Source organism: Hylobates moloch, unplaced genomic scaffold (assembly GCF_009828535.3).
Source record: "Hylobates moloch isolate HMO894 unplaced genomic scaffold, HMol_V3 SCAFFOLD_1, whole genome shotgun sequence".
NCBI classification, from domain to species: Eukaryota; Metazoa; Chordata; class Mammalia; order Primates; family Hylobatidae; genus Hylobates; species Hylobates moloch.
Window position 1 is genome coordinate 63,949,063 of NW_026652276.1, and position 22,466 is coordinate 63,971,528.

Here is a 22,466-nt window from a genome sequence, read left to right on the forward strand (position 1 = left end):
AGAGATGGAGTTTCACCATGTTGGCCAGGCTGGTCTCAAACTCCTGACCTCATGATCCACTCACCTCGGCCTCCCAAAGTTTTTTTTTTAGTAGAGATGGGAGTTTCACCATGTTGACCAGACTGGTCTCGAACTCCTGACCTCAAGTGATCTGTACACCTCAGCCTCCCAAAGTGCTGGGATTACAGGTGTGAGCCACTGTGCCTGGCCAAAGTATCTTGATTTAACATGTATGAGAAATTTTATATCCATATCCAACCACAGACAGATGTGGGGACCTTGCTTGTTAGAGTCCCCTAACCCTGGGAAAGTAGGGCACTTAGGGGCTCAAAGAACTCCTGATATTCTGTGCTACTTTGGGATTGAAGGACGGGTCAAGTGCATTGTCTCAGTAAACCAATAATGATGCAGAACCTGGGAAGTCAGTGCAGACAGATGGTTAGAAAAGGTGGCAGATGAAAAATTAGCCAGGTGTGGTGGCACATGCCTGTAGTCCAGTCTACTAGGGAGGCTGAGGTGGGGACAATGACTTGAGCCCTTGAGGTTGAGGCAGCAGTGAGCCATGATCATGCCGCTGCTCTCCAGCCTGGGTGACAGAGTGAAACTTGTCTCAAAAAAAAAGAAAAGAGGCTGGAGGCCGGGTGCGGTGGCTCACGCCTGTAATCCCAGCACTTTGGGAGGCCAAGGCGGGCGGTTCACCTGAGGTCAGGAGTTTGAGACCAGCCTGACCAACACAGTGAAACCCTGTCTCTACTAAAAATACAAAAATTAGCCAGGCATGGTGGCGTGCACCTGTAATCACAGCTACTCGGGAGGCTCAGCTGGGCGAATTGCTTGAACCCGGGAGGCGGAGGTTGCAGTGAACCGAGATCGCGCCACTGCACTCCAGCCTGAGTGACAGAGAGAGACTCTGTCTCAAAAAAAAAAAAAAAAAAAAAAAAAAGTAAAGGTGGCTGATGCATTCATCCAATAAATATTTGTTAGTGTCTACAGTTTCTTGAGGGTTTAGAATACAGAGATGAACAACCCGTGTCATGAATAGGACTATGGAGGATACAGAATCTGGGGGAAAAAAGGAAACCTGAGATAAATTTTTAGATTATGAATTAATGATGCCTCTGAAACATTTCTTCCCAGTTTTGAGAACTAAATAGTTCTTGTAGATATGGAAAGCCATCTAAAAACCACAGTCTGTTAATTTGGCTAGTTTATATGCAACTACCTTCAAAAGAACCTAGATATTCTCCAAAGGAGATGTACAAATGGGCTGGGCAAAGTGGCTCACACCTGTAATCCCACCCCTTTGGGAGACTGAGGCATGATGATCACTGGAACCCAGGAGTTTGAGACCAACCTGGGCAACATAGTGAGAGCCTGTCTCAAAATTTTAAAATTAAAAAGGAAAAATGACCAAATGACCAAAAAATACATGAAAAGATGCTCAATATCATTAGTCAATAGAGAATGCAATCAAAACCACGATAAGGTACCACTTCAAATCCACTAGGATGGCTATCATTAAGGAAATGGAAAATAGCAAGTGTTGGTGATGATGTAGAGAAACTGGAACCTTACATGTTGCTGGTGGGAATATAAAACAGTTCAGCCCCGTGGAATAAGCTTCTCAGTTCCTCAAATGAATTGCCATATGACCCAGCAACTCCACTCCTAGGAGTAGAAATCAAAAACTGGTATTTAAACAAATGCCTGTACACACAGATACCTGTATATTCATAGCAGCACTATTCACAAAAGCCAAAAGATAGAAACAGCCCAAAACATCCATCAATGAATAAGTGGATAAACAAATTGTAGACTGTCCTTCCAATGAAATATTATTCAGCTGTAAAAAGAAATGAAGTTCTGATATATGCTACAACATGGATGAGCCTCAAGCAGAGGCTGGAGGGTCAGGAGAAAAGAACCTAGATGCTAGAACTAGAAAGCCTCTTCACTCATTAAATAATCCCATTGTATCTGGATATTTTCCACTAAATAGAATATCAAAAATAACATTTTTATTATGCCTCTTTAAATAAATCATACCGCACGTTTCTATTTCTTCCTCTTTGCCCTCATTTCAGCCATCTTTAGTAAGAGTGGCTCATCAGTTGATGGGAAGAACATTTGTTTCCTGGGTCAGGTATTGTTTTTAAAACACCATAACCCGTTTACAGTATAAATAAAGAACTAGACTCTGCACAGACTTAAAACCTAGGAACGTGAACGGACAACTCCATAAATACGTACAATTATTATGTATCAATTAAATTTTTTTTTTTTTTTTTTTTTCGAGACGGAGTCTCGCTCTGTCACCCAGGCTGGAGTGCAGTGACGCGATCTCGGCTCACTGCAAGCTCCGCCTCCCGGGTTCACGCCATTCTCCTGCCTCAGCCTCTCCGAGTAGCTGGGACTACAGGCGCCCGCCACCACGCCCGGCTAATTTTTTGTATTTTTAGTAGAGACGGGGTTTCACCGTGGTCTCGATCTCTTGACCTCGTGATCCGCCCGCCTCGGCCTCCCAAAGTGCTGGGATTACAAGCGTGAGCCACCGCGCCCGGCCAAATTTTTTTTTAATAGAAGACACAAGGGAGGTTTTGCCTTGACCCAAGTTATTCCTGGTTCAAATGCCTCCTGAAAATGACTTCCTAGTGGAAAATACAACCTCTCCAGTCCTCTAGCAAATGGTTCTTTCCCTTTTGGGAAAGTTACCGTGTGGTTCAGTAATTTCCAAATAGTGTTCAACTAACTATATTAGAATTGCCTTGGGAGCTTTTTTTAAGTGTGGGAATCAGCCACCCCCAACCGTATATTTCTGATTGAGTGAGCTAGAGTGCAGCCTAGATATCTGTATGTCTTTAACGCTGTTGGATCATTATGAAGTGTAACGTGTTTGAAAACTGCTACAGCTGAGCGGTTGTGGTTTTTTGTTTGTACAAACAAAACAAAGATTGTGAGTGGTGTAGTATACCATGGATGCTTAAAAAGAAAGACAATAATAAGAATTGTATTGTTTTTACAAAGGGATCCACTTTATACATATTGGACATTAATCATCATCCTTGAATGTGTCATTACAGATGAACTGAGCGCCAATGGACAGTACCAATGTCTTGCTGAACTGTCCACCAGCCCCATCACGGTCTGTCATGGCTCCGGTATCTCCTGTGGCAATGCACAAAGTGATGCAGCTCACAATGCTTTGCAGTATTTAAAGATAATAGCAGAAAGAAAGTAAATTTGGAGCAACTTAAAAAATCTTTCAGTAGCACATAAAAAGTTCCCCTCTGGCCCCTTCCCAAGTAAAACTTTTACCGTAGTGTTTATGTCTTGTTTCTAAATCTCTTCATAGATTCCATCAACACTCCAGATTTAATTCTCTTCATAGTTGTTATCAAGCTCTTTTTAATGGCTTCAACTTTGTATCAGTATATTGTATTTATAAACTTTGTACCACAAGAGAGTGTAGCGCCCATTTTACAGTGCCATGCACATCAGAGAAAGAAACTGCATGTTTGTTGTTGATGATGAAATAAAAATGCTAGCAACAGTCTTTCTTACTGGTGCTTAAGCTCTTCTTTGCACAAAGCTTTATAAAGGGAATTCAAAGGAAGCCCTTTAGAATTAGAGTCTTGAGGGACAGCACTAACAGGCCTTTATTAAGTATGATTGTTAAATTTCAGGGAACATGATTGGTCTGCTGTGTATTTGAATTCATGTAACAAAGAACTGTTGTGATGGGATTCTGCTCATTTTATTAAAAAGCTACTGACTTGACTGTCGTCCTGTTCTTGTTAGCCATTGTTGTGAATAAGATTTTAATGTTGATAATTCTGTTATTTACATATCCCTAATTTACTTTGAAATTCAAAGGTGAAAATAAAAAACGATGGCCTAAGCAAAATTTACAAACATACATGTAATGGGTTACTTCCTTAGTTTCTCTAAGCGTATGTAATCTTGTATTTTTCTTTGACATAACCATACACAAGTGAATTACTAGTTTAAAAAGCATTTGACCATGCACGTTGGCTCATGCCTATAATCCCAACTCTTTGGGAGGCCAAGGTGGGAGGATCCCTTGAGGCCAAAAGTTTGAGACCAGCCTGGGCAACATAGTCCCCATCTCTACCAAAAACAAACAAAATCAGGTGTGGTGGCACACTTTTAGTCCCAGCTACTCAGGAGGCTGAGGTGGGAGGATTGCTTGGGCCCAGAAGATCAAAGCTGCAGTGAGCTAGGATCACACCACTGCACTCCAGCCTGGATGACAGAGTGAGACCATGTCTCAAAAAAAAAAAGCGTTAGTAGAATTACCCAAAAAACCTTCCCAGTTTATTCAGTTCAGTTGCAAGAATGTTCCCAAGAGATGAGTGATTAAAAGGTTAGGAAATAAGTCTAATGAACAGATTTTAACCTTACCTTTTGTGTTTCCATATACCATCTTGTAACATCTCAAAGTGTTCCATCTGTCAGCGCCGGCTCGTGCTAGCTTTCTACATTAGGTGGAAGTCTCAGCTCTGTGTTTGGAGCTCAGGGAAAGCTTCATAGAGGAAACATGAATGAAGGTAGGTCTCATGTATTCATACAGAAGGAAGTATGTAGCAGGTATTTTTGTCTGGAAAAAATCATATCTGGAATTCTTTGAGAACAAGACTACAAAATAAAGGAAAACCAGTACATATAACTTATTTTAAATTCTAAAGAGCACTTACCATAGTTCCATATTCTAAGCTCCATTTGTTAAACCATAGAAACAGGTACTTTTTTTGGCAAGGTAAGGAATAGACTTAAAAGACTGGAAAAAAACTAGGCATAATAGGATCTTGTGACTCTTTAAAGATTGAACTAAGGTTTTAGTAAATGGTCTTGGATATGGGGGAGGCACAATGAACTCTCCGAGATGACATTAGACTTCTGCATACTGAGATCCTGACTTGGATAAATTGGAGGAAAATTTCATAAGGCTGATGAAAAGGATAATATTACGTGGTTGTAGACAGTCCATACGTATTGATAAAATGAGGTCTGAGGATAAGGTGCCCAGAAGATAAAATTGCTGCTGCCTCTGCTTTGCCTGCTGCTGGCTCTGGAGGAAAGTGCATTCTTACACGGTTCAAATGTCACCTCTCAGACTATCCAGATTTTCTAGGGAGTTAGGGATTTTCTTGGACCATCAGGTGTATTCTTTTTAACACCATTTTGTTTAGCTCTCTGCTAAGGCTCTTAACCAATCTAATTAGTCAAACTTGTTAAATATAGGTTAATTTCCCAAATAGGCTCAACAGGTAATTGTGTCATAGTCATCTTCATAGTGTCAGTTCTAACACATAAGAACATCCATTAAGTGATAAGTAACTTTAAAAGATGAGGATGGCAGTAGCACAATATGATAATACTAATTCAATAAGTTATTGAGCACTAATGTGCCCAGCACTACAGCAGCCTCTGGGAATATGTTGGCCCATATTGTGCTATTTGATGAAGAGCTGCTCCCCTGTTCTCGGGGTGTGCTGTGATATGCCACACAGGTTCCCCTTCCCTACAGAGGATTTTGTTTTCTCGCCCTGGCAGTGTGTACCCAACGGCCCTCAGCTGTCAGTTATAATTGCCCTCTTAACTGAAAAGAGCCACCTCATCTGAAGTCACACTTCCTTCTTGGGCCAGGCTGCATGCAAAGACTAGTCCCATTGCCCCATATTAGGACAATCTGAAAGACCATCCTAGCTTCAGAGTTCCCCTTAGTGTCAGCTAAGGCCACCTTTGAGATTGCATCATAGCCCATATTCTTCCTCCACCCAGTGGAGCTTCCTTTCTTTCCACAGGTGGCAATCCTTAATAAATCTCCTACCCACTAATCTTCATCTCAGCATCTGTGATACTTGGTACCAGAAGGGTTGCAGGAAAGTAGGTGCTCCAGTGCGCTTTTGGAGCCATTTCTCTTGCCTTCTCACTTATAGGATGAGATTCTCCTCACTGGGGTAGGGAGAAGTTAACTGCTAGCACACTCTGACAGTGCAGTTGTTAAAACTTTCACTAATGGTGAACTGAGATGGCATGTCAACACAAAGAAATGCACTGGCAGGCACAAAGATCAGGTGGGAAACAGTGCGGACAGTGGAACTGATGAGTTATTACTGAACTAGACCGATACCTTGGAAAAAGATAACAGAAGAATGAGAATGGGCCAGACATAGTGGCTCACACTTGTAATCCCAGCAGTTTGGGAGGCTCAGCCAGAAGTTTGAGACCAGCCTGGGCAACATAGCGAGACCCTGTCTCTACAAATATTTAAAAAATTATCCATGCCCAGTAGCTTGTGGCTGTAGTCCTAGCTATTTGGGAGGCTGAGGCAAGAAGATCACCTGACCCCAGGAGTTTGAGGCTGCAGTGAGCTATGTTTGCACTACTGCACTCCAGCTTGAGCTACAGAGTGAGATCCTGTCTCAAAATAAAAGAATGAGAGTGATTAGTTGGTAATTAAAAGCTGAGTGTGGGACCAAGAGCAGTGGCTCATGCCTGTAATTCCAGTGTCTCAGAAGACCAAAAAGGGAGGATAGCTTGAGGCCAGGAATTCAAGACCAGCCTGGGCAACATAGCAAAGCCCATCTCCACAAAAATTTTTTAAAATCAGCAGGGCATAGTGGCATGCGTTTGTTCTGTTACTCAAGAGGCTGAGGCCAGAGGATAATTTGGGTCCAGGAGTTCAAGGTTACAGTAGCTTACTGTGCCACTGCACTCTCAGCCTGGGTGCCACTACACACTCAGCCTTAGTGGCAAAGCAAGATCCTGTCTCAAAAACAAACAAAAACTCAGTGTGAGGGCCAGAAAGCCTCCCTTGTAGAATAAGAGACTCTCAGCTCCTCAAGCCAATGAGGAGAGAAAGCTGAGGACCAGGCCCAGGACTTAATCATGAGAATAAAACTCCAAAGAAGTTAGGACCCAAGCTAGGCAGGTCTACCGTGCTGTTGTCAGGACCCTGATTGGGAGAAAATGGAACCCCGACACATGGGATGAAACCATCTGGGTTGATGCACCTGAAAAATCTTCAATTCTCAGGTTTCCAAGGCTACAGAAGTGCCCCTTCTAAGGCTACAGAAGTGCCCCTTCTAAGGCTACAGAAGTGCCCCTCTCTTCTCTAATAAGGGCTAGTGTGCTCCCTCTTTTGCTTGAAGACAATGAGCTCTCTCTCCAAGGACAAAACATACACTCCTCAGGATCCTCCCCAACTTCCTCTCTTGGCAACTAAGCCAATTAAAGTTAAACTGGTGGGATGCAGTGGCTCATGCCTATAAATTTAGTATTTTGGAAGGCCAAGGAGGGCGGATCCCCTGAGGCCAGTAGTTTGAGACCAGCCTGGCCAACATGGTGAAACCCTGTCTCTACTAAAAATACAAACATTAGCCGGGCAAGGTGGTGCGCACCTGTAATCCCAGTTACTCGGGAGGCTGAGGCAAAAGAATTGCTTGAACCCAGGAGGTGGAGGTTGCCATGAGTAGAGATTGTGCCACTGCACTCCAGCCTGGGCTAAAGAGGGAAACTCTGTCTCAAAAATAAATAAATAAATAAAAATAAAAAATAATCATGACCCCTTGCCCAATTTCCTGACCTGAGTCAGTTTTTGGATCCAGGCCCATTAACTAAAGAAGAATCTGGGTCCCCAGGAGGAAGGATTGTGTAATACCACAAGTATGCACAATAATGATTCCTCTAGTCCTTCTCCAAAGGGACCTATCGCCATTACTCAGGAAATCATACAGTGGTGAAAGGGGAATACTCAACATTTTGATATCTGTTGGACACAGGGTCTGAGTTAACAATGATATCACAGAACTGTCACTATATGCCCTTGATTAGAGTAAGGGTTATTGAGGCCAAGTCCTAGGGTGTCCTGGCCCAAGTCTGGCTCTCAATATATCCACAGACCCACCTAGTCCTTGAGTGTATAATTGTGATACATATACTTGATTAGTGGCACCACGTTTCTCGGCATGTGTGGTAAGAGCTAACATAGTGATAAAGGCCAAGTGGCCAGGTGGAAGCTTTAAAAATTGACCTCTTCTCCATACCAATATAGTAAATCAAAAAATAATATTTCATTTCAGGGAATGGCAGAAATTAATGCCATCCTAAAAGACCTAAAAGATTCGGGGATGATGGTTCACATTGTATCTCCATTTAATTCACCAGTCTAGACCCTCCAAAAACCAGAGAGTTGGCTACCATAAACTTTATGAAGTAGTAGCTCCAATTGTATCTACAGAGACAGCTATAGGCATCTTTGTTAGAGCAGACCCACATGGCATCAGGTGGACTTCTGGTTCAAAAATGGCAGTGTAGACGCAAGCTGGCTTCACTTCCACACCAGAAAACCAAAAACAAATACACAGCACTGAGATTATCACCAACAATATCCCAGAACTCAGATATGAGGATGAGTCAATTCCTGGGGACACAGAAGTGAAAAAACTCTGAGCATGGTAAGAGAATCAGATTTTTATATCTGTGGTGCCCCTTGCCACAATCTGTCCAGCACCAAGTGTGTGGAAAACTTTCCCCAACTCACAGTTTCTACAATGGGCAAAGTGAGATCAAGGTAGACAACCAACTTCCCTGCCATCTTGGATTCCCTGGAAGGAGACCTGTCCCTGACTCACCCCTACGAGTACCTTGAGGGAAAAACATTACCAAGGACAACCAGAGACAAAGGGAGGAGGCAGGACTTCAATCCCCAGCCCTGGAAACTCTGCTCTGTAACTTGACCAAAGAAGATGCCAGATCAGAGTGGTTACTCACCAGCTGTGGGAGATGCATTCCACAGATCCTCTTGGCACAGACCTTTAGCCGGCCTCTCACACTGCCAGGATATCCCCTTTGGGACCTCCCCCATTTGAGAAGGGCATCACTCTGATGAGTTTCTAGAGTGGAGGCAAACCTGGGCTTAAGGTGCCATCAAGTTCCAAAAAGGAGACGGTGACCTAGTGAGAAAATAAGAAATTTAACAGATAAGTCACAAAGAATCTCTAAGCAAACATCCCCAATAGAAAACAAAACAATCAAGACAGAGAAGACTAGAATAAATAATCCTTCGATGCAAAGATATGGATGTACATCCACAAAAAAAAAAACAGCAATAGGGAACCATGACCTCCCCAAATGAACAAAGCAAGGAACCAGTGTCTGAATCTAAGAAAATGGTGATATGTGAGCTCTCTGACCAAGAATTCAAAATAGCAGTTTTAAGGAAACTCAGTAACCCCCAAGATAACACAGACAAGCAATCTATAAGTTTATCAGAGAAATTTAACAGATTAAAATAATTAGAAAAAAAACAAAATTCTCATTACTGAGAAATATATTTGCTGAACTAAAAAAAAATTAGATGATTTCAACCACAGAATGGATCAAGGAGAAGAAAAAGTCAGTGAGCTCAAAGACAGGCCACTTGAAATTACACAGAGGGGAGAAAAGAAAAAGGAACGAAAAAGAATGAAGATCACCTACAAGATACAGAAAATTATCTCAAAAGACCAAATCTAAGAATAACTAGTGTTCAAGAAAAAGTTGAGCAACATCAAGGGGGAGAAAGCTTATTCAAAAAAATAATAAAAAATTTTTTCCAAAACTAGAGAAAGATATAAATATCCAGGTACGAAGGTCAGAGAACACTAAACAGATTCGACCCAGATAAGTCTACCCCTAGGCATAGTCGAACTCTCAAAGGGCAAGGACAAAGAAAGAGTCCTAAAAGCAGCAAGAGAAAAGAAGCAAATAACATAAATTCCAATTCAACTGGCAACAGACTTCTCAACAGAAACCATACAGGCCAGGAGCAAATGGGATGAAATTTTCAGTGTTGAAAGAAAAAAAAGTCTGCCACACAAGAATACTGTAAAGCTATCCTTCAACCATCAAAGCAAGGTAAAGTCTTTCCCAGATAAACAAAAGCTGAGAGAAAACACTACCATGAAGCCCATCTTAAAGGGGGAGGGACAGCATTAGGAGATATACCTAATGCTAAATGACGAGTTAATGGGTGCAGGAAATCAACATGGCACATGGATACATATGTAACAAACCTGCACATTGTGCACATGTACCCTAAAACCTAAAGTATAATTAAAAAATATATATATATTTTGACCTTGAAAAAAAAAAAAAAAGAAATGCTAAAGGGAGTTCTTCAATCCAAAAGAAAAAAAAAAAAAAACACCGATGTGCAAAAACAAAAACATCTGAAGGTATAAAACCCACTGATGAAATTAAGTACAAAGACAATCCCCAAATACTTCAATACTGAAATTGTGGTGTGTAATCCACTTATAACTCTAGTATGAAGACCAAAAGACAAATCTACCGAAAACAATAACAGCTACAGCAACCTGTTAAGAGATAAGCAATATAAAAATATGTAAATTGAGACAAACAAAAGTCAAAATGTAGAAGGGATGGAGTTAAGGTATAAAGGCTTTTTTTTTAGTTTTTTCTTTTTTTTTAATCTAAGATAAGTTGTCATCTCTTTAAGATGACTTGGTATATCTATGTTTTATGTAAGCCTCATGGTAACCACAGTGTAAAAACCTATAATAGATACACTAAAAACGAAAAGCAACAAATTAAAACATACTCCAGAGAAAATCACTTAACCCCAAAGGAAGACAATAAGAAAGGAAGAGAGGAATTATAAAACAACAATTAGAAAACAAGCACAAAATGACAGTAGTAAGTCCTTACTTGTCAATAATAACACTGAATGTAAGGGGATTCAATTCTCCAATAAAAAGGCTGAACTGATAAAGAAACAAGCCCTTAACTATATGCTGCTAACAAGAAACTCACCTCCCCTGTAATGACACACATAGAAAGTAAAGGGATGGAAAAAAAAATATATGCAAGTGGAAATAAAAAAAGATCAAGAATAACTATACTCACATCAGATAAAATAGACTACAAGTCAAAGACTATAAAAAGAGACAAAGAAGTTTACTACATAATGACAAAAGAGTCAATTCAGCAAGAGGATATAATAATTTATATATCTATGCACCCAACACTTAATGACAAAAGAGTCAATTCAGCAAGAGGATATAATAATTTATATATCTATGCACCCAACACTGGAGCACTCAATTATACAAAGCAAACATTAATAGATCTAAAGGGAGAGATAAACTGCAATACAGTAATATTAGGGGACTTCAACACCCCATTCTCAGTAACAGATAAATCATCCAGACAGAAAATCAACAAAGAAACTTTGGAGTTAAACTACATACAAGATCAAATAGGCCTAACTGACATTTACAGAATATTTTACCCAACAGCTACAGAGTGCAATGGTGTGATCTTGGCTCACCACAACCTCTGTCTCCCGGGTTCAAGTGATTCTCCTGCCTCAGCCTCCCAAGTAGCTGGGATTACAGGCATGCACCACCATGCCCGGTTAATTTTTGTATTTTTAGTAGAGATGGGGTTTCTCCATGTTGGTCAGGCTGGTCTCGAACTCCTGACCTCAGGTGATCCACCCACCTCAGCCTCCCAAAGTGCTGAGATTATAGGCGTGAACCACCATGCCCAGCAAGAGAAGACACATTCTTTTCTCATTCTCCAGAACAGACCATATTTCAAACACGTCTCAACAGATTCAAAAAAGTAGAAATCACAACATGGCACCACGTATACAATATGCAGCTGTTGATCTCACAAATGCATCCTTTCTATCTCTATTAGAAAAGAGGATCAGAAATACATTGCCTTGGGTCAGACAATAGTGAACATGTATAATCTTCTTAGAAGCATGTTAACTCTCCCAGCTTTTATCATAATATAGTCTGAAGGACCAAGACGAGGTGGGCATCTTGCAGAACATCACTGATCCACTATATCAATTATACTGTGTTAATTGGACCGGAAGAGCAAGAAGTAGATAATACATTGGAGCTATGGCACATACACTCTGAAGGTGAGAGATAAACCCTACAAAGATTCAAGGAACTTCCACTGGTGGCTCTCTAGTGGGTCCACAGTCCAGGGCATGCCAAGATATCCCTTCCAAAATAAGCAACAAATTATTGCATTTTGTACCTCTCACCATAAAGAAGGTAGCATAAAAGAATGATAGGTTTCTATGGGTTCTAGAGGCAGCATATGCCATAGCAGGAAATACTTGCTGTTACCTATACACTGGGTGACATGAAAGGCTTCCAATTTCAAGTGGGACCTAGAGCAGAAAAGGGCTCTGAAGCAGGTCCAGGTGGCGGTTTTACCACTTTGCCATACCACCCAGCAGATGCTGTTGTATTAGACATGTAGGAAAAGATTCTGTGTGGAGTTTATGAGAAGTCCTAATGGGAAAATCACAATGCAGACCCAAGAGTCTGGCCATGCTATCTGTAGCAAGGAAGTAAACACCTTTCAACAGACAGCTGCTGATGTGCTGCTGGGCTTTTATAGAGATGTAGCACCTGACAAAGGGATGCCAAGTGGCCATGAAGCCAAGAACAATGATCATGAGCTGGGTTCTATACATGTAGAACACAAACATAGGCAGAGGGCACAGTATGTTACATTAGCAAGCAGCCTAGACTCCCGTGTCTCTACCACTGTTGCACCAGTGTCTCTCCCTTGGCTTACATTTATTGTCACTGATCCCATATGACCAGCTGATGAAAGAGGAAAATGCATGAATTTGACTCACAAATGGGTATATTTTGGCAAACAAAATAGATGGTGTCTGTATTACTGTGCCCCTCAGGGGTGGCCCTGAAAGTCAATAGTAAGGGAAAATCCTCCCAAAGGGCAGACCTTTGGGCAGTATACTTTGCCGTCCATTTGTGTAGAAAGGGGCTCAAAGTTAGAATATACATGGGTAGTGGCAACGGGCTTGGTCATGGGATCAGGGTCCTGAAAATAGAGAGACTAAACTATTGGGAACAAAGAGATTTGAGATACAAATGGTGGATCGGGCACGTGAGAGTGGGCACAAAGCGTTAGGAGCTTTGTACTGCGTTTGATTTATACTACAAAGTATCCATAATGGAAAAGGCCCTGAACAACCGAGTCAGCATCAGGGCTTGGCTGGTTAATAACATCCAGCATCTGGCATTGGAATAACTACTGTGGCAGGATTGGAGGCTATATAATAGACCTAACAGGATGAGCTCCTATACACGGAGGCTGATCTAGTTATATTCACTGCTGAATTTTCAGCCTGCTAACAACAGAGACCAATGCTGCAATGCTGAGTGCCTATTCCTCAAGAAGACCAATCAGTTACTTGGTGGCAAGCTGACTTACAATAATGATCCTAACAAGAGGCAGTGACTCATTTTGACAGGAATAGAAACATATTCTAAATGATTCTCCTTTTCTATCTGCAGGGCATTGGCCAGCATCACTGAGAGCTTTCAGAGAGTTTGAACTACCTCATGGGACCTGTTTTATAGCAAAGGAGGAAAGAGAGTGGGCAAATGACCACAGCCTCTGCTTGTCTTATTATTACATGCTGCATCACCCAGAAGCCTCTACCCTGATAGAATGAATAATTAACTTGTTGAAGGCATACCTAACATGAACACCATCCTTTAAGATGAAGTGGACACTTTAATGGTCTTTATGTAGGGCTGTGTTCTCAATAGGTAGAATACATGGGTCCAGGAATCAAGAGGTAGAAGCAGGAATGGCCCTGCTTTCTAACATTCCCAGTGATTCTCTTGGGGGAAATTGTGCTTCCTGGCTCCACAACACTGGGTCCTGTCATTTAGAGGTCCTGCTTCCTAAAGGTGAAACACCTCCACCAGCAGATGTAGTTTATAGTTCAGTGAGACCCAAGAAGAGACTCATCAGTCTCATTGAACTATGAGCTACATCTGCGGGCTAGGTACTTCAGGTTCCTTGTGCCAAGAAAGTAGCAGGCAAAAAGAGGAGTCACATCCTGGCAGGGATAATGGATCTTATCATAAAGAGGAGGTAGGACCATGGTTACACAGTTGGAGGAAGGAGGAAAATGTTGGTAACCAAGCAGTGCACGTATGCACCTCTTGGTATGCTCTTGCCCAATTTTGATTGTAAATGGATGGTGTAGCAGCCCTTACGAGCCTAAAAGGATTATAGGGACCAGGGACTCTGAGCCTGTAAGGATGGAGGACTGAGTTTTATCTCCAGGTAAGTCACTGAGAACAGCTGAGAGTGTCACTGCATCCAAGGTCACCCCCATCTTTGGGTTCCTTGCATCCAGTGACTGGGCAACAAAGTCCTGGCCTTCTTGCTCCAATATGGGACATCAAAAGGGCCAACCAGCTTCAGAGTTTCCCATGGGGTCAAGCTGAGAACACTGTTGACACTGTATCACAACCCAAGTCCTCCTTTCACCCAATCCTGATTTCTTCCCATTCCTTCCACAGATGACGATCACAAAAGCATTCCCTAATAAACCTGCTGCCCACTGTCTCCTGAGTCTGCTCCCTGAGAGTCCCACCTGAGATATGGAGTTATAGTTTAGTGAAAAAAGATGATAAGAATATCATAGAAATCACATAATTTAAGATATATAAAATTACAAGTCAGCATTGGAGATACTCTGCATTCTCTTCAGATCATATATCTTTTGACTTTTATTAGAATTTCTGGAGAGAGGACAAATTATGAGTTTGTAGCCAGTTTTTTCTTTGCTTTTTATTTTTGGCAGAGTTGCTATGGTTTGGATATGGTTTGTTTGTCCCTTCTCCTGCAAATCTCATGTTGAAATTTGATTTCCAGTGTGGTGGTGTTGGAAGGTGGGGCCCAATGGAAGGTGTGTGGATCATGGGGGTGGATCCCATATGAATAGATTTATGCCTTCCCTTAAGGGTGAGTGAGTTCTCACACTATTAAATCCCAAAAGAGCTGGTTGTTAAAAAGAGCCTAGCACCTCTCCCCCACCCCTGCTTCCACTCTTGCATGTGATCTCTGCACACACCAGCTTCCCTTTACCTTTGCCATGAGTGGAAGCAGCCTAAGGCCCTCACCAGATGCAGAAGCCCAATCTTGAACTTTCCAGCCATCTAAAATCCGGAGCGAAATTACTTTTTTTCTTTATAAATTACCCAGTCTCAGGTATTCCTTTATAGCAACACTAAACAAAGACAAGGTTTCTGTAGACGGTGTGTGTATGTGCTGCGACAAAAAGTATTTGCATTTTCAAGAGATTTCTTTCAACATTATCCAAAACAATATGTAGGAAATGAAATAGAAATTATGCTAATTTGAGGACAATGTCCACTGTGAGTAATGCCGCATCTAGAATAACACTGCATCTCAAGGTCCAAAGAAGTTAAAAAACATGAAAGAGCCCATATTGTAATATGAGTTCTAAAAAGGATAGTTTCGTGGAAGTTTCAGAGTATTGTAACTAAGCAGCAGCTCTTACTACATTGAAAAAACGAATTTCTTTTAAGGCAATAAATTATAGCTTTACCTGAAAAACTGTAAACTTGTGGAAATTACTGAGGATGTGGTCTACTCAGAACATTTACAAGCTTGACAACATATTCAGAATTACTAGCTTGACAATATATTGAGATAGCAGATCATGATGGCTTTCTGCCACAAATACAGCTGATATCAAAAAGGAGACGATAACAATAAGCCAAGTCTTACATTTCTTGTATTTAATTTATCATTTTCTGATTTCTTCATTTCCCTCAATAATTTTTTTAGGTTAAGACTTATCAAAAAGGCCATCTTTAGAGAACAGTGTGTAATGAAGATCTGATAGCTATTCAGTCAATTTTTGAACATTAGAGAGGGCGAAGTAGATGGATTGGAATATGTGGTTTTTGCTTCACTGCTTGGGCTGGGGCAAGAGTGGGACATTGTAGAGAGAAGACCTGGAGAAACTAGTTTTTCTTTCTATGCTGATCTGAGGGAATGGATAGCTGCCACATGTTTATAGCATTCTGTGCTAATAGATACAGTAGAGGTTTGAAAAATATTTACATATATCTCACCAAAAAAAGAGGCAGAAGACAGAGGCAAACTGTTTTCAAGTATATGAGCTAAAACTAAAGAAAGGCTTGGACTTACAGATGTCTCCAGTTACAATTTTTTAAAATAAGATGAACAATTGGAGCTCATTTAGATGGCAGATTAAGAATTAGATAGTATAGTAAATGCTGGGTTCTATTACAAATATTTACATTCTTATTTATGAGCTTGTGCTTTCATTCTAGTGCAATCTCCATTATGGCCAGATGGGTGTGTTACTGCACAGGATTTATTTGAAATTCAGAAACTGATAGTACCTGTGCCTGATTGCTTGGTTTATTTTATTCATTTTATCTCATATTTCTAATTAAGAAAGATAGTTTAAATGGCAAAAGAAAGCAGGCTAAGGATTTAATATTTTGTTCATGCTTTATTAAGCATTTGTTCAAACGCTTAATAAAGGACTTAAGCAAATGCTTTGTTTTTTTTGTTTGTTTTTTTTTTTTTTTTTTTGAGAAGGAGTCTCGCTCTGTCGCCCAGGCTGGGGTGCAGTGGCGCAATCTCGGCTCACTGCAAGCTCCGCCTCCCGGGTTCACGCCATTCTCCTGCCTCAGCCTCTCCGAGTAGCTGGGACTACAGGCGCCCGCCACCACGCCCGGCTAATTTTTTGTATTTTTAGTAGAGACGGGGTTTCACCGTGGTCTCGATCTCCTGACCTCGTGATCCACCCACCTCGGCCTCCCAGAGTGCTGGGATTACAAGCGTGAGCCACCGCGCCCGGCCTCAAATGCTTTGTTTTTATTTGCTAATAGTAATAAAAATTGTGTTAATAAAGATCAACTCACATGATGGTGCTTATGTCCTATTAATCATCTTTTGCTTTGAAACACTGGGCTAGGAACAAATTCATACTGAGCTTTAGAATTTTAAAGAATAATTTAGCTAGACTTTATTAAGGATTGACTGTTACCTGACACTGGACAAAACATTTTACATACATATATAAAGCCATTTTTCTAAGAAGCTGTACAGAAAAATAATTAAGTGAGCATCTCTAAACATAGATTGCCTGGGTTTGAATTCAAGCTCCATCACAGGTAAACAGCTGTGTGATTTGGGGCAAGTTGCTTAACCTTTCAGTTCCTCAGTTTCCTCATCTCTAATTTAAGGGTAACTGACTTCTGCTTCCAAACATGATATAATAACGTGTGGGCTAGCCCTCCTTTCACTGTAAACAACTTTAAAACTGGACAAAAGACAGAAGGCAGCTCCTTTCAGACATTGTATATGATAAAGAAAAAAATTACTCAATGAGGCAAGGTGCAGTGACTCACTCCTGTAATCCCAGCACTATAGGAGATTGGGGCAGGAGGATTGCTTGAAGTCAGGAGTTTGAGATCAGTCTGGGCAAATGGTGAGATCCACATCTCTACAAAAAATAAAAATAATTAAAATATTAGCTGGGCTTGATGGTACCCTCCTGTAGTCCTGGCTACTTGGGAGGCTAAGGTGGGAGAATCACTTGAGCCCAGGAGTTGGAGGCTGCAGTGAGCTACGATTGTGCCACTGCACTCCAGCCTGGTGACAGAGCAAGACCCTGTCTTCTGAAAAAGAAAAAAAAAAATTAAATGATACTTTTTAAAGCACAATAAGGCAGATTTTAGGACTATCTCAAAAGGTATAGGGACCTCTACAATGGGATTCTGCTGTAGGGGAGAGAGGTTAGGTTCAGCTGTGAATATAGCATGGGCAAGAGAGAATTTATAGCCAAGGGGCAGGATAGTGGCAGTGGATAGACAAGTACTGAGAGGAAACATCAAGGGTAAGGGGAATTTTGCCTAAACCAACCAACCTAACAGGATTCTTGCAAAGTCAGACCAGATTAATCAGATGTCACCTGTGGGATGGTAGAGGATGAGGAACCCAATCAGATATCAAGAGTGATCAGATATCAAAGGTGGGGATTCTTGCTAACCCAACTAAGCAGCATTCTTGCTACAACTGGCTTTTACATGGAAGTGCACAGATGGGCTTAGTAAAAGGCTCAGGAGCCTGCTTAAAGTTTGGCCAAGCAAAGAATCTTAGACAACAGCACAGATTGCTAACCTGAGAGAGGGGAAACACATGAGATGATCCCCTGGTGGCCCTAGATTTCTGCTCAGGGGCCCATTTTGGACTGCAGAATGGAGAAGTGAAGAGAGACCTCAGGGACGCTGAGTTGCCTAGAGTAAGTAGGGCAGAGTGCCTGAGGATAAGGAGTGGTGTAGAGAAGGAACTACAGAATCCTGCATAGGGATTCCCCTGAAGTCTTTAGCCAAATACAAAGCTGTGCATGTGCGGAGTAAGATTCTGTGAGGGCCAGCAGAGAACAGTTACCACTGATGAGTGACAAGCTGAGTCAAGATTCCACAAGTCCTACAGTGTTAGAAAACACAGGTGATCAGCACTGTCCAGCAATACATATTCTGAATATGTGTCACATTTTCCTGCTTTTCTGATTCTCTTATGTTTTGATAGATCATATGCTGGACATTACAGATTCTACATTGTTGTGAATCAAGATTTTGTTGTCTTCCTTTAAAGAGTATTCAGTTTTTTTCTCACAGTTAATTCAGTGATGGATCACATTAATTCTTATAGGAGGGGTATTTTAAAAGCTTTGTTAGCATGGGTTTAAAGTAGCCCCTTCCTAGAGACTAAAGCAGCCCTATTCTTCAAGTATGGCTCTTTCCACAGCATTGCAAGTCACAAAACCCACCCAGATTCAAGAGGTGGGCCCAACTTTTCATGGGTAGAGTTAAAAAAATCACATTGCAAATGGTCTGCCTACAAGGAAGTATTGGAGACATTCTTGAAATGGATCTACCACAGTTCATTTCAATCTGTTTCTTCTCCACTACCTGCACAGTTCTAGTGCCAAGCAATAGGTCACATTCATATCATAGTGTGACCTATGGCCCTGCTTTTATATGTAGGGTGTATGTGAACCCGCATAGTCACTAGTAGGAGTATTCCTAGAAACCATTCCAGTGGTGGGATGACCATTACTTAACTATACATGGATGTGACTACAAACCACATACATATATCCCATTAAACCCAAACTCAATGTAGTCTCAACTCAATTTATCCCTTGGCCAAATCCCAGAAATGCCTGTGATCACTCTAAAACTTTAAAGTTGGGGGCTGTGCCTAGCCAGAGCAAGGAAGAGTATTGGGATGGGAGACAAGAGGGAAGTCAGAGTGGGAAGAGACAGCAGGTCTAATTGTCAAGGGCCGAGCTTAGTTCCAGAGAGTTGAGGTGCCAGATGTCAGAAAAGCAGTGAAGACAATAAGCCAATATGAAAGGAAGGGTCAAGGCTTTAAAGCCATGCTGTGATAGAATGGCACCAATCCAGGGTCAGGTGGATCAGCACAGCATTGCTGAGAGAACCCCTGAACAAAAGGCTCCTGCAGTTTTATGGACCCAGGGCCTGGGATGAGGAGAAGGTGAAGGGCTTAGAGTGGAAAAGTACTCAGTACTGAGTCTGAGTGGGGAAAAGTGTCTTCAAGCTTCCTCCTGTCCTCCAAAAAGGACGTCTCTGCAGAAGTCCCTGAGGAAGCTCTTCCTCTACATAGAGACCTCCAAATGGACCCCATAATGACTTAGTCACTCTGAGTCACTGTTCTCTGGCATCCTTAATTCCAATATTCTTCACATCACGTGAACTCTTTGAGCCTCAGTTCCCTTACCAGTAAAATGGGGATAACCTGCTCTACCCTCCTCTCAGGTTAAAAAGATGAAATGAGATAATAAATGTGCAAATGCTTTGAAAACCTTGAAGATGCACAAATGTAAGCCATTTTCTCCTTACAAAGTTATGAAATTGAGGTGGCCAACTCTAATATAAAATTCCCTCTGTAACATTTCAACTTAACAGGCTTTAAGGGATCAGCTAAGTAAAAAGCAAATGTTTTACCCAAGCACAGGATTCCAAGGTTATTTATGGCATTCTCTGAATCTCTGTAGTACTTCCTGTTGTCACAATCTGTCCTGCATTGTCTGATGATGGCCTTTTAACTAAAAATAGACTTTTTGTTACTATTACATCCGCACTGTCTGAAAAAAATGTAATGCAAACCATATATATAATTTAAACATTTCTAGTAGCCACATTCTTTGAGAAAAGAAACTGATTGAATTATATTCTATTTAACCTAATATGTCAAAAACGTTATCATTTTAACATGTAATAAATATAAAAATTATTAATGAGATATTTTACATTCTTTTTTACATACCATGTCTCTGAAATCCAGCCTATATTTTATATTTTACATTTACAGTACATGTCTTTCTTTTTTCTTGGAGACAGAGTCGTGCTCTGTTGCCTAGACTGGAGTGCAGTGGTGCGATCTCAGCTCACTGCAACCTCTGCCTCCTGGGTTCAAGCAATTCTCCCACCTCAGCCACCCACACCCAGCTAATTTTTGTATTTTTAGTAGAGACAGGGTTTTGCCATGTTGGCCAGGCTGGTCTCAAACTCCTGGCCTTAAGTGATCCGCCCACCTTGGCCTGGCCTAGCTGTCACTGACTTTGTAAGGAGTTTCTGCAAATGCTTCTTCAGACTTTTCCCACGTTTTTTAAAACCCCTATTTATGTTAATACTTAATTGCAATTTCTTCCACAGTCACAGAGAACACAAAGACCTTTGATTTGCTCTTTCCACCACAGAATATCACTCTAGGAAAGCATTCCATCATAATGTATATAAGGTGCCTAAACTGTGCTATAATCTTAAGCATTACAGGGACTCAGAATGAGGTGGTTAAAGTAGTGTTTTCCAAAGTGTGTTGCGCTGAGCTAATCCCATACTCAGCGTATGCAACTTGATATTTTAATTTGTACTCTAGTGATCTAGTCTTATGCCTTCTGGGTACATATTGCATCATATCTTTAAACACATCCAGCTTCTAGAATGGTGCTGTACACGCAGGAGGTCGTTGAGCTTCACCTTCCAGCTAATGACAAAATCAGCAATTGCCTTTAACCACAGGAACTTCAGCCCGTTGGTCACTAGGGGGAGACACACACACGTGGTGGGCCTCTCCAGGCTCCTCAAATCCCGCCAGAGTCGCCACTGTGTATTCTGCCCAGCGAAACCACACCCACCCAGTCTTAGGAAGAGGAAACTGACTGGCGTCCATTTCACGCTACTGTGGCCGGCGAGCTCAGAGTGGAATCATTTGGAAGGCAGCTCCTCCAAGAACAACCAAGCCGAGATCTAGCTGATCAACGATTGAATTTAGAGTAAAACTTGACAGAATAAAACTCCCTTCGGCTTGTCCTTACTACCTGGGTTTGCAGAAATGCTTTTCCTTAGCATTTAATTTTGGGACCTGTAAATATAACTGCTTTTTAGATGCATTCTATAATCCTCAAGTAACTTACTGCAGTAAAAAGATAATTAGGTTAATATAAACTGCTCCAAGGGGTTTCTGATCAGACTGAATTTTATTTCATTTGAAATAAGATCATTGTTTAATTTTGCAAGTTAAATAATCTTGACTTTACGCTGAATAGGGGCCTGAGATAGATGAAGGAAAATTTCCTTTTCATACATGTGAGAAATAAACTGTTTCTTACACTCATATTCACAAGTGTGACCGTTAGTCCAAGTTGAGGCAATTAACATATTTAGGAAGAAAAAAAACTTCCTCACAGAAGGATTGGCATTGGCCCTTCTGAACAGTATTGCAAAATCTGAAGGAAAAACCCTATTGACACTACTTTCTAGCCAAATGCTATAGGACGATATCAATACTTACTGTACTGAGTGGGCATTTATTTACTTATTTCACAGTGAAGATATCTTTTCTGGAAAATTCCTCATAAGAAAACTGAAATTCAAGCTCCTGCTCGTTCTTCAGCCACCGCTACTCGATCCTGCTTTTTGTGCCCATAGGTTCTTCTGCCCAAAACAAAAGCTGTTAAATGACCGCGACGGCGCTGACGTCAGGCTGCAGGGCCGCGAGGCCCCACCAGGTCGCCACTGAAGCTTCCCCTCGGCCCTGCCGGGGGGTGTGCGGGGCGGATAGAGGCTCCTAGGAGGATAGAGGCTCCCAAGCGGAGGAGTCCGGGAACCCCTAAAGACCCTTTAGGAAGCGGGGTCCGGAAAACCAAGCACGAGCAAGAGGCCCCGGGCGGCTGTATCCTTGCCCAGCGAATTCAGAGGGAGCGGGCGCCGCGGCCACCCAAGAGCAAGGAGGACGCCGGCGCGGAGGAGGGGATTGGGAGGGGTGTGGGCCGCCCAGAGGCGCGGGAGCTGGGAGCACCGCGCGGCTTAGGAACTAAAATGCTTGTCTGAATCTGCACCGGGTTGGGGATGAAGGAACAAGGCCTTGGGAGGAGACAGATACATTTTTAGAAATTGCTGGTGGGGGAGCCGGGCGCGGTGGCTCACGCCTGTAATCCCAGCACTTTGGGAGGCCTAAGGCGGGCTGATCACCTGAGGTCGGTAGTT

The 22,466-nt window shown here is 41.8% G+C and overlaps 1 protein-coding gene and 1 long non-coding RNA gene across 10 annotated transcripts in view; one reads left to right on the plus strand and one right to left on the minus strand.

The window, feature by feature from the left end:
* PRKRA (protein activator of interferon induced protein kinase EIF2AK2) overlaps positions 1–3,777 on the plus strand; it is a 20,971-nt gene extending 17,194 nt beyond the window's left edge. For all 9 annotated transcript variants that reach the window (XM_058440740.1, XM_058440739.1, XM_032755277.2 and 6 more), the window contains one exon: positions 3,081–3,777. In XM_058440740.1, coding sequence (XP_058296723.1) covers positions 3,081–3,238 — 158 coding nt within the window. In that variant the 3' untranslated portion in view covers positions 3,239–3,777. The remainder of the gene's footprint in view (positions 1–3,080) is intronic.
* Positions 962–22,174, minus strand: LOC116810607 (uncharacterized). The gene is made up of 5 exons (XR_009214126.1): positions 21,772–22,174; positions 19,923–20,023; positions 8,797–8,978; positions 4,423–4,543; positions 962–1,668 (listed from the first exon to the last, which is right to left on the minus strand). It is a non-coding gene; the product is annotated as an uncharacterized LOC116810607 (long non-coding RNA).
* Positions 22,175–22,466: the final 292 nt, after the last annotated feature.